Source organism: Phoca vitulina, unplaced genomic scaffold, assembly GCF_004348235.1.
Source record: "Phoca vitulina isolate PV1807 unplaced genomic scaffold, GSC_HSeal_1.0 scaffold8, whole genome shotgun sequence".
NCBI classification, from domain to species: domain Eukaryota; kingdom Metazoa; phylum Chordata; class Mammalia; order Carnivora; family Phocidae; genus Phoca; species Phoca vitulina.
This window is the reverse complement of record NW_022589711.1, coordinates 57,706,058-57,718,389: the sequence shown is the minus strand read 5'-3', so window position 1 is coordinate 57,718,389 and position 12,332 is coordinate 57,706,058. Positions and strand designations below refer to the sequence as shown.

Below are 12,332 nucleotides of genomic sequence, written 5' to 3'. Positions count from 1 at the left end.
ACACCCCCCCTCCACCCCCACCAAAGATTCAAAGGTGTGGCTATATGAATTTCTCTGGTTTATAATTTCCTAAGACTCTCCAAGAGGTTAAAGACCACAGTTAAAGATATTGTTTATCCAGTAACTTCAAGGTAGCTGCAGCCTTCACAAGGAAGGGATGCATAGTCTTCAGGAAGGAGCTGCTACTGAGATTTACGTGTCATAAATGCAGAGCCCAGCCCGGCTCTGCCTGGGAGTGTTCTTGCTGCCTCTAATTCACACTTACCCAGAGAAGTCCTCACAGTGCAAAACAGGGGATGAGCAGCCCATAACCATCCTCTCAGTGCTGACACCCAGAATGGACAGAGGGCTCCTATTTGCTGCTTTCTAGTGTTCCAGATGAGGCTGTCGACTCCCAGAAAGGGAGAAAGGGCTGGGTTTGAACCTCCTGAATAAATCTATCCACTAGGATTCTCAGATTCCCAGATTTTGTTCTCACTTCTTAGTCATATTCTCTGTTATTCAAAGACACTTGTCGTCAGGAAATCAGACAGTTCTGTGATTCTGGAAAGAACTGAGCTCCATTCAAATAATTTATTTCGCTGGACATAAAAGCTCTAAAAAGTTTCTTAAAACTCTACTGAAAATGTTTTCCTGCGAAATCAGGAATCACCTATGAAACAAAACAAAACAAAAGCCCAACACTTCTATCCTGTAGTTGTGAGGCAGCTGGAAACTGGGTGGTCTCCAGGGCACAGGTGCGCTAGGAGCTGTAAACTGCCCCAAGGACCTGGAATAATTCTTCTTTGCATGGCATTGTCCTGAATTTATAACATGGTCTTGGCTAGTAACTTTTACAGGTTCATGTCTGTGAGGCCATCTTGCCTAATATATCCAATCCTTATTAGAATGTCTTCTTTTCCATGTTGAGGGAAATAACAAGAACTGAGAAATAGAATCCTTGTAAATCATGTCTTCTTTCTGAGCTCTTTCCCTTCAGCTTTGGGCATGGGCAGTCAGCAGCATGAAATTGAATAATAATATTTTTAATATTCATGGAGTGGAGAATGTCTGAATAATTACTACTTTAAAATGATTATTATATTGGCAGATAGAACAGATTGCATATAAGAAAATGGGTTCTCTGTGATGATTTCCAAGTGAACCTTAACAATCCCTTGAGATCATATAGGACTCCATCACCTACAAATATTTATACAGGTTCTCTTTGGGTGCCACAACTATTCAGTGATATGGAAGGGGTAGAAATTATTCTCCCCATTTTATACAGGTGGAAACTGAGTCAGGGAGGGTAAGTGACTTTTCCAAGGTCCCACAGTCAGTAAATAACCAAATTCACATTCTGTTTTTTAGGCCAAAGGAAAAATAATCTTTTTTTTTTTTTAAGATTTTATTTATTATTTATTTGACAGAGAGAGACACAGCGAGAGCAGGAACACAAGCAGGGGGAGTGGAGAGGGAGAAGCAGGCTTCCCGCCGAGCAGGGAGCCCGATGTGGGACTCGATCCCGGGACCCCGGGACCATGACCTGAGCCGAAGGCAGACGCTTAACGACTGAGCCACCCAGGCGCCCTAAAAAGGTACCTTTTTTTCTTTTTAAAATCACAGCATTTCATGTTTTAGATGAGATGAGAATGGCAAGAAGAAGAGTATATATTTTCTGTGGATTTCCAACACTGTTCCTAAGCCTGTGGCTCTCAAACTTGAGTACACACAAAAATCACTTGGGGGTGCTTGTTTAAAATACAGATTCATGAACTCCTACCCCTAAGAGTCTTACTTTGTAGGTCTATGGTGAGCCCCAGGAATCTGCATTTTCATAAGCACTGTGGGGGGTCCTACTCCTTGAGAAACACTCAGTCTAAGACATTAGGGATCTGTTGTTCTTAGCCAGGAAGAGGCAAACTGTAAGAGCGTAAATTAAATTACTTCCAAGTGAATTAAGCTTACCCCAGCCTGACAGTGTTTGCCTAGTGCTTCAGCATATTAACAGAGTATAAAAAACCAACCTGAAAATCCTACTCCTTGAAAAAATAAATTATATAGATATGGATAAAAAGATCTGAATATCTCTCATACACAGAGGAAGCTTGTTCCAAAGGAATTTGAACTTACTATTTCTCTTTGGAGCTGACCCAGCCTATAAGAAATAACAGATAATAATCCCTATCAAAATTCATTAGGCTAATTTCCTCACTTATTACCTTGTTCTACATTCTCCACTGTCCCATACTGAGCCAAAAGTCCATCCAGCACCTGGAAAAAAAAAAAAAAAACCTTCAATGTCAGAATGGGAAGACAAGATCATACTCACCACAAAAAAAAAAAAAAAAAGTATAGTGATATTTTCCAGCAAATGAACTAAAACAAAACAAGGACAGTTACGGGAATAATCTCATTAAATTGATATTTCAGGTCTTCCAACAAAACAGAACTGAATAAATATATGGTACTTGCATTTGCTTATTGGCTCTCAAGTAATCTGTTCACTGAGGTGACACAGCAGAATTTCAGTCTTAGTAACTGTTAACAATCACATTCATGATGATGGTTGGAATATACTGGTTTTGAAATGAAAAGCAGAATAAAATACAAGGCTCACTTGTCTTTCTTGGAAGTTATAACCATTCTTCCTTCTGTTTTTCTCTAGGGAATCTCCTAATTTTACAAAGCAATGGGATATATATGTTTGAAATGTTTCATAATAAAGGCTGTTTTTTTTTTTTTAAGTAATAAAAATATTAGACAAAACATTCTGTTTCCTTTAAGGCTGTTTTGATTTTGTTTGAGTTGGAAATAAACATTGGGGCAGTTTGTTTTTAAATAATGCAATAAGGCCGCTCCTCAAATTTTATCTTCTTAAATTTTAAGGTTGCTATTTTATAAGAAGTTTTACAATTCTGAAACTATATCTTAGCCACTAGCAAAACTAATTCAAAATAAAAAACCTACTCAAACTAACGACCTTCTATTTTTATTGGGTTTCCACTGATTTTATTTTATTTTTCCAAAATCATAATTTGGAAAGGTAAAAATCATTCACAAAATTACGAGATAAAAATCACCAGCCAGGTATACATTTTGTTTCACAGTTTGTTGGTGCTTGGTGCTTGAGAAGACAGAGCAGGAGGGCTCCGAGCACACATCTTGCACCACAAAAGGGACAAACACAACCCTAAAGTTATGACAGATCACATACATTAGAGTACTGAAAAAGGAAGAGAGGGGACCCAGGGGCCTTGTGGGACAGGCCTTGAGGACCTCTACTTCTTCAGGGAACTAACAGAGGGAGCGATGTTTTGTTGGCCTATTAAAAAGTAAGGTGAGGATAGACTCTAAACATGCAAGTGAGACTAGCTTACCTCCCACTGCAGGTGAGGAGGGATGTTTCGGATCTGAATTTTTCTGCTCCTGTAAAAATGAAAGCTCAGACTGTAACACTCTCTCTAGGACACAGACATCAGCAAATAATAAAAACAGGCTTAAGACCAGAGTTTGAATTCACTTTCTCACTGTGCTTACGGAGGCATCAGCAGGAGATTCCAGCTGTGACTCATGAGCATCATGTTTTAAGGTTTTCAATTACTTGGGGGGGAAAAGTGAAGAATAAACCCAACAAGTCTGAATATGCTAAAGAAACAGTTTAAATGCAGATGTGCCTTTTCAATTTCTTGCCAAAGTAGTTAGAACTGAAATTGCCGTATATATTCTAATTAACAGAATTTATTACCTTCCTCCCCAAAACATGTGGTCCTGTAACTGACCCTACCCCAAAAGGTACCTAGGCTCAAACGTGACAGGTGAAGTCACATATAGAGTGGGCTTCAACAAGATCAGATTTAGCTCATCCCGTACCTAATAGTGCAAAATTTCCTTTCAAAAATTACTTTTATCTTTAAATAAGCAATACAGTAACAATTCAAAAATTAGAAAACTATAAAAAGGTAGACTATGGAAAGTCTTACTCCCATGCACCCCGTTCCCTCACCAGAAATAAATACTTTTTTTTAAAGATTTTATTTATTTATTTGACAGAGAGAGACACAGCGAGAGAGGGAACACAAGCAGGGGGAGTGGGAGAGGGAGAAGCAGGCTCCCCACTGAGCAGGGAGCCCGATGCGGGGCTCCATCCCAGGACCCCGAGATCATGACCTGAGCCGAAGGCAGACGCTTAACTACTGAGCCACCCAGGGTGCCCCGGAAATAAATACTTTTTACTTATCCTTCAGTTTCTTTATGCAAATAATAGCAAATACAAATATAAATTCTTATTTTTCATTTTCTCTTACAGAAATATTTGCATATTCTACAAGCTCTCTGCATGTTGTTTTTTTCACCTTAACAGTAACATCCTGGAGATCTTCCCATGTTGGCAGAGAGCATCCTCATTCTATTTTATCCTACCTGGATGTACCAAAGTGCATTTAACCCATCCCCAGTTGATGGACTTTTGGGACTTTTCCTGCCTTTCTAGTCAGAGGATTTTTCTGTTTTTCTGGGACATCCTGCTGGTCTCATAACTTTAAGTGATTTAGATTGTTTCTTGTTTTTATGTAAACATTAAAATTAGATAGAAAAAAAGAATAGAAATAGGAGGATAAGAATTTTTCTACCTTTTAAGAACATGTTAGATCCTAGAAAGAAAATACAAATCAACATTTAAATATTAGAGAGGTCATTTTAATGGACAGAGTTGACATTCAATTCCCCAAATATCCATTTGGGGGGGTTGCAAGAGAAGGGATGTGATGGCCAAAGTACTCACCATTACTTTTTCTTTCCTTCTGGTGTCAGAGGTACCAAATAGTGGCAACACGGAGCCACATGTTTTTGCATGGCTTTAATCTGGGCAATAGCCCCAGAAAACAATGTTACAATTCATACAGAGAGGAAAAGAGAGAGGAAACATGGAAACAAACAATGAAGTAAATCAGGAGCTCCAGTTTTCTCAGATTGCTTTTAAATGCAAGGGGGGCCATCCCTATGTTCTAGATCCTACACGGTACCTCTGTCTTATTTTTTAAAAATGAGAATGCATTCATGCTTTACCATAGGGCTGCTTAAATGTCAATACAAACCCGTCTATAGAACCTCTAATCTTGTATCAGGATAGGAAGGAGGAAAAAGAACCAAGAACTGATTTCTACCTCTATGCTAGGAAGCCTCTCTTCTGACACTGCCTTTGGCAATAGTTCATAATAAAACTGCTGACACCACCCCACGTAGTGGCTACATGGAATGCTCCACAGAAGATGTCATCAGCCTAACTATAGTAAAGGCATCAGAATTTGCAAGAAATTGAATATTTCTAAAGAAAAATATTTTTGGTATCTCCAGATATAAACATCGATTCTGAACGCTAACCAAGAATTTACTGGTATAAGTCTTGTTGGAAGAAACTCATGCATGAACACAAAGATATGAAAAAAGACAGCTACTATAGCATTGTTTGTTATGACAAAGACTGCAAACAATCTAAGTATCCACCAACAGGGCAATGAATAAATAAATCATAGGACAGTCACAAGATGGAACATTATAAAACTGTTAAAAAGAATGAAGTAGGGACGTCTGGCTGGCTCAGTCAGTAGAGCATACAACTCTTGATCTCGGGGTTGAGAGTTCGAACCCCACATTGGGTATAGCGATTACTTTTTAAAAAAATGAAGTAAACACATGGGCATGGTCATAGGGAACTCTCTAAGGCATGCTGTTATAAGAAGAGAGCTAATTATAGATTAGGCTGATCCAGTTTTTTAAGTGCCCCAAAGAGACTACATGTTATTAAATGTGTATGTTTGTAAATGCATTAAAAAAGGTAGCTACAAGTAGTTGGTGAAAGGGGACATACACGTTTTATTTTAGCTACTTCTGTCATTTACTTTTTTTAAAAATTGGGAATGTATTCACATCTTACTTACTTTAAAAAATGAACAATTAAAACTCCTACTAAGGCGGCTTTAATGAATACACAGATTTATTTTTGAAAAGTACGCTAGAAACTACTAAATAAAAAAAAAAAGAAAGAACAAAAAACACCTCACTTCTTCCATAATTAGGTTAGGCATTCTTGAAATCTTATTTAACAGAATATCAATTTGTTTAGCCAACTCTGTTCCTAACATGTAAGTCATGACACTCTGCCCAGTCCAGATTACCCCAAATCCTAACTAAATGGGCCTAAAACAATGTTTCCCTGTAATATCTCATGTAAAGAATGCACATCGAGCAATCAGTTCAGTAACTGGAATGTTCATTAAGCAGGATTCTAGGAGAAATAATCTCTAAAAAGCTAGCGTGTGGCATCTCTAATCTTAGATCAGTATGGAAAGGAAGAAAAAGAGCTGAGAACTAAAAAAGGAACTGGAGATCACTACAGAGCCAATTAAACTGATCCTTGGGTCACTGGGAAGATTATCCTGAGTGATTATCTTTCAGGATCAGGAATGATCAGGACCTGTGAGTTCTGCTAACTTGCACAGCACCATCTGGATGCTATGCCTCCTTGTCGGGGTCCTGGGATGCCCGTCTCCCTCTCCCCTGTGAGGGATTTCCACATGCCCTTCAAACCCCGCTCACACGTTGCGGAGGCTTCCGGGGCATCTCCAGGCAGAACTGTCTCCTCTGCACTCTGCAGGTTTTGTAACAGCTCACTCTGCTATAATTATTTCTCTGCTGGGGCTGTCGTGTCCCCCCACCAACCCTCTGCTAATGGTAATTTCCTCAAGGACAGTCTGCAGTTTACTAGTCTCCTGTCCAGCACAGAGCCCAGTGCCTAGTCTAAAAGGAGAACACAGCACCCCAGGGGCTGGGAAAAGCACTCCTCTTGCTGGCTGTAGCCTGCCTGTGATGTGGATCCCCCTGACCCCACCCAGGAAGGCCAACTGTTTATTTCTCCTTTGCCAGTTAGTCAAGAGAAGAGGGAAGAGTTCTTTTCCCTCTTTCCTTTAGAAAGGAAACACAGTGTTTGGCTCAGTTTCAACCAACAAATGTAAATCTTTTTCTCTCTGAAATCCATAAAAGTGTGCCCTGCTTTAAAAAGCCACACATGCATAGTAACTTAGGAAAGTGACTGCTGTTTTTTGTTTTTTGTTTTTAATATTTTTATTTATTTATTTGAGAGAGAGAGAGAGATAGCGAGAGAGAGCATGAGCGGGGGGGGGGGGGGGGTAGAGGGAGAAGCAGACTCCCCACTGAGCAGGGAGCCCGACGCGGGGCTTGATCCCAGGACCCTGAGACCATGACCTGAGCCGAAGGCAGATGCTCAACCAAATGAGCTACCCAGGCGCCCCAGGAAAGTGACTGGCTTTAAGAAAATAATTTTTTGTTCCTTAAAAAAAGGAATAATTTTACAGTTCCTTTATTTTAAAAAAGAAGTCAAGCTTCTCTAAATCTATGTAATGACATTTCTCATCCTCACTGCCCAGAAGCATTACAGCAGTCTCCTAGTTGGCCCGTTTTCTGAAGGTACTCCCTCCTCTCCCATCTATCCCTCCCTGGCTGCCAGTGACTTTCTAAAACACAAGTGTGACTGGTTACTCCTGCCTGTTTAGACTCCTGTCACCACATCCAAATTCCCTTTCACGACCCTGTTACTGCCTCCCTCCCCACCTCTTCATCTTGCCACACCAAACTGCCCAAACTTTGTGCACTTATCCCTTCATCAAAAGCAATTGGTTACACCTGCAGTTTATATGCATGCCTTCAATGCCTTCATCAATCTACCTTAAAAACAAGAGTAAAGAATTTGCCTAATACAGATACCTCCGTAAGTGGAATTATACAATATTCGTCTTTTTGTGTTCAGCTTATTATAGTTCACATAATGTTTTCAAGGTTCATCCATGCTGCAGCATGTATCAAAATTTTATGCTCTGCACTGATTTTTATTTTTATTTTAAAAGATTTTATTTATTTACTTGAGAGAGAGAGAGAGCACGAGCTGAGGGAGAGGGAGAAGCAGACTCCTCTCTGAGCAGGAAGTCCTACATGGGGCTCGATCCCAGGACCCTGAATTCGTGACCTGAGCTGAAGGCTTAACCGACTGAGCCACCCAGGTGCCCCTCTGTACTGCTTATTAAAGTTAATCTGTTAGTGTGCTCACTTGGGAAGTACCTATACTAAAGTTAATCTGTTAGGGTCTTATATTTATTTTCTTATAACTTTTTTCACATGAAGGAATGTTTTCAATATATCCCCAAACTTAAGAGAATCCACTCAGACTTATACTAGTCAAATTAATTAGATCTAGATCAGCGGGTTGGGGGAAGGGGGAATGGGGAGTTATGTTTATTGGTACAGAGTTTCTATTTGGGATGATGAAAAAGTTCCGAAAACAGATAGTGGTGATGGTGGTATAACACGGCCAGTGGACTTACTGCAGCTGAACGATACACTTAAAAATGGCTAAAATGGCAAATCTTGTTACATACATTTCACCACAGGGGGAAAAAAAACTATAGGAGAAAAGAGCAATGCAAAGAAACAATGTAAAATTTTCTACAAGACAACTAGTCTGGACTCTTCAAAATGTCAATGTCATTAAAAAATCTAAAAACTGCAGAATTGCTCTAGATTTAAAGAGAATAGAGAGATCCAACAACCATGGGGGATAAAGGGACAAGAATAAATAGGGCAGTCAGGAACAGGGTTTTGATCTTTTTCTTTTTCATTTTAATCGAAAGCAGAGTAAGACCCACAGTCAAGCAGAGAGTGTCCTTTAATGGAGATACACAGGCTCTTTCCCAGTGGCTTCAGGATTTAGGAATTTAGAATTACCCACTCTCAAAATTCAAGGAAGGTAAGCATTCTGGGTGAGAAAAGGAAAGAAGCTCAGCCTCCATGCTACCAGGAAAGGGGTAATATAGCCCTACAGCCATCTTGGGAATGGGCTGGGGAACTTGGCTATTTTGATTCCATACTCTGGTTAATTGGTGACTGTAGCATACATGTCTAGACTATCAAATCTTAAAGAACTATAAAACAAATATATTTAACCCCAGTTCATCTAATTCTAACTGACTTAATTGACAGTATATGGAGTTTTTCAACATCTAAGTGCCTCAGAATACTTTTTATGAATGTTATTATCTTTGTACTGTAGATGCCCAGAAGAAATAGAAAGTTCCAACTTGAGTCAATTTCAGATAAACGAGATGTCCATTGTTAGGAATTTCAATTACCTGGCAGAAATTATTTTGTATGGTAGAATTTGTAGCTTAGAATAAGTGGCCAACCATTTGGGGAAATACAATCATATTTAATTGTCATGGAATTTCTGTGATTCTGAAGAACTATTTTACCTGTATTTAGCGGGGTGGGGGGGGGAAGAAGTAAAATACATGCTTGCATATGCAGAGGATGATGGCATAGTTTTTCAGGCATATGGTAATTAGCCACAAGTCTAATCAGCTACCTTGGGAATTCTAGCCCAAGCCTTGACCACGATGAGGGCTTAAGTGGAGAACAAAATTCACAAATTGTGGGAATACAGCTCGTGAGACCTCAGGTTCCATTTGAAAATTAGGCCGTCTAGGGACTGGAGGATCCCCAGGTAAACTGTGGACAAGAGAGGTAATCTAGGAAGTAAAGAGGATCCTATGATAGAGTCCTTTGGTGTTCTATGAGGGATTCTACCTAACTAGGTCCCCTCTGTTTCCACAGCAATTCTGGGTGCCATCAGATGACACACAGTCCCACTCTGGAGGGAAATTAGAGCACCACGAAATGTGCATTCTCTGTAAAGAGTGGCAAGTATGTTAACCAACTCCAAGGACTGTGGCAGAGCCAAGACTAAAACCACCATGGTTTTTGTGTCACCCTCCCTCACCAGATAGTGCTACAGTCAGATTCCACTGTATTCCATGCACTCATTAGTATGTGTTCAAAACTTAAACTTAATTGGGACTTCATCAAGATAAAAAGCTTCTGCACAGCAAAGGAAACAGTCAACAAAACCAAAAGAGAACAGACAGAATGAGAGAAGATATTTGCAAATGACATATCAGATAAAGGGCTAGTATCCAAAATCTATAAAGAACTTATTAAACTCAACTCCCAAAGAACAAATAATCCAATCAAGAAATGGGCAGAAGACATGAACAGACATTTCTCCAAAGAAGACATCCAAATGGCCAATAGACACTGAAAAAATGCTCCACATCACTTGGCATCAGGGAAATACAAATCAAAACCTCAATGAGATACCACCTCACACCAGTCAGAATGGCTAAAATTAACAAGTTAGGAAACAACAGATGTTGGTGAGGATACGGAGAAAGGGGAACCCTCTTACACTGCTGGTGGGAATGCAAGCTGGTGCAGCCACTCTGGAAAACAGTATGGAGGTTCCTCAAAAAGTCGAAAATAGAGCTACCATACGATCCAGCAATTGCACTACTGGGTATTTACCCCAAAGATACAAATGTAGGGATCTGAAGGGGTACATGCACCCCGATGTTTATAGCAGCAATGTCCACAATAGCCAAACTATGGAAAGAGCCCAGATGCCCATCCACAGATGAATGGATAAAGAAGATGGGGTGTGTATATATACACAATGGAATATTACTCAGCCATCAAAAAAGGAAATCTTGCCATTTGCAACGATGTGGATGGAACTAGAGGGTATTATGCTAAGCAAAATAAGTCAATCAAAGACAATTATCATATGATCTCACTGATATGTGAAATTTAAGAAACAAGGCAGAGGATCATAGGGGAAGAGAGGAAAAAATGAAACAAGATGAAACCAGACAGGGAGACAAACCATAAAAGACTCTTAATCATAGGAAACAAACTGAGGGTTGCCGGAGGGAAGGGGGGTGGAGGGATGGGGTAACTGGGTGATGGACACTGGGGAGGGTATGTGTTGTAATGAGCACTGGGTATTATATAAGACTGATGAATCACAGACCTGTATCCCTGAAACAAATAATACATTATATGTTAATTAATTGAATTTAAATAAAAATTTTAAAAAACCCTTAAACTTAAAACTTCTGGACAGTCTGTACAAAAGATATTCAGTGCTAAATTGAACTAGGACCTAGGGCTGCTCAGGGAAGCAAATGACTCACCAGTGATAGCCAAGTCCAATCCTCTAGTCAACTGTCACTTAAATCCTCTCCCCAAATCCCTCTTTTCTGTCTGTCTCTCTTTCTCTCTTTCTCAAACACACACACACACACACACGCGCACACACACACACACACACAGAGGCAGGGCACAGAAAATGATTAGGAGTCAACTAAACAAATTGTTTAGTCAGTTTCTTTGTTACAAAATTATGAAGAACAATTGCCTTTGCCTCTACGGGATCTAAAATAAATGTATTATAACAGTTATTAGAAAACTTAATGTTTTTAATATATAAACCGCTGAAAAAAATGAACAAAAAGAGGTTTTGGGATTTTTTAGTAAGAAAAATTATGTGATCAAAGTCTTTGTGAATTAATACTAGCAGTACTATGGGCCAAATCATAAAAGGATTAAATTAGGTATTATTGTGGTGACCTATTGTAAAGGGTTTTAAGCCAGCAGAACTACAGTTAAAAACCTGGTAACTTCCTTTCCTCTATAAACTCAGGTCCACAAAACCATAAATCCTCAAGCAGTCCTAACATACTCATGCTTCCTGCACATTCAGGGTCAGGAGCTCATGAAAGTCCACTGCTTGAATGTGACAGAAAAGACATCAGTGAATATGATAAGCAGTAGCCTGAGACTTTGTAACTTACTTAACCTCCTACACCCTCTCAGACAGTCTACTAGCTTATAAAAAGGCCTTGACTTTTTAAGAAGTTGCTAACACAATTCCAGATTTCCCTTTTGAGGAAAGCACCAAAAATTCTTAATTGTTGCTGAAAGAGGGAGAAGGCAAAAGAGAAAAGTCAATGGGATGATTTATGATGATTAGACGTTCATGAGAAGACCAGCCAGACTGTTACTCCTGGGCAAGATGGTGAAGTAATTCCCCTATTGGGAAGGGGTACAGTGAGTATAATTTGCATTAAAAGACCATTAAGTTTCATTCCAATTGCAGGATTCTATAAATCCTTTGGAAAGTGTAAGAGGAAGTTTAAAATAATCTGTTAAAAGGAATCAGTATGGGGGCGCCTGGCTGGCTCGGCTGGTGAGCATGCAACTCTTGATCTCAGGGTTGTGGGTTCGAGCCCCAAGTTGGGGGTAGAGATTACTTAAAAAATAAAATCTTAAAAAAAAAAAAAAAAGGAACTAGCATGCTTGACTTTGTAGACTGAAATGACCATATACTGTTCTAGCGAAGTAGGTAACCAGATTTCTCAGAGATCCAATATTTTAGCTCTTTAAAA

At 39.5% G+C, this 12,332-nt stretch overlaps 1 protein-coding gene across 2 annotated transcripts in view; it reads right to left on the bottom strand.

Moving 5' to 3' along the window:
• The window catches only part of IGF2BP2 (insulin like growth factor 2 mRNA binding protein 2), a 155,470-nt gene that overhangs the window by 39,620 nt on the left and 103,518 nt on the right, over positions 1–12,332 (bottom strand). For both annotated transcript variants that reach the window (XM_032406974.1, XM_032406975.1), the window contains exons 3-4: positions 3,363–3,411; positions 2,205–2,256 (exon numbers count right to left, since the gene is read on the bottom strand). In XM_032406974.1, the coding sequence (XP_032262865.1) occupies positions 2,205–2,256; positions 3,363–3,411 (101 nt within the window). The remainder of the gene's footprint in view (positions 1–2,204; positions 2,257–3,362; positions 3,412–12,332) is intronic.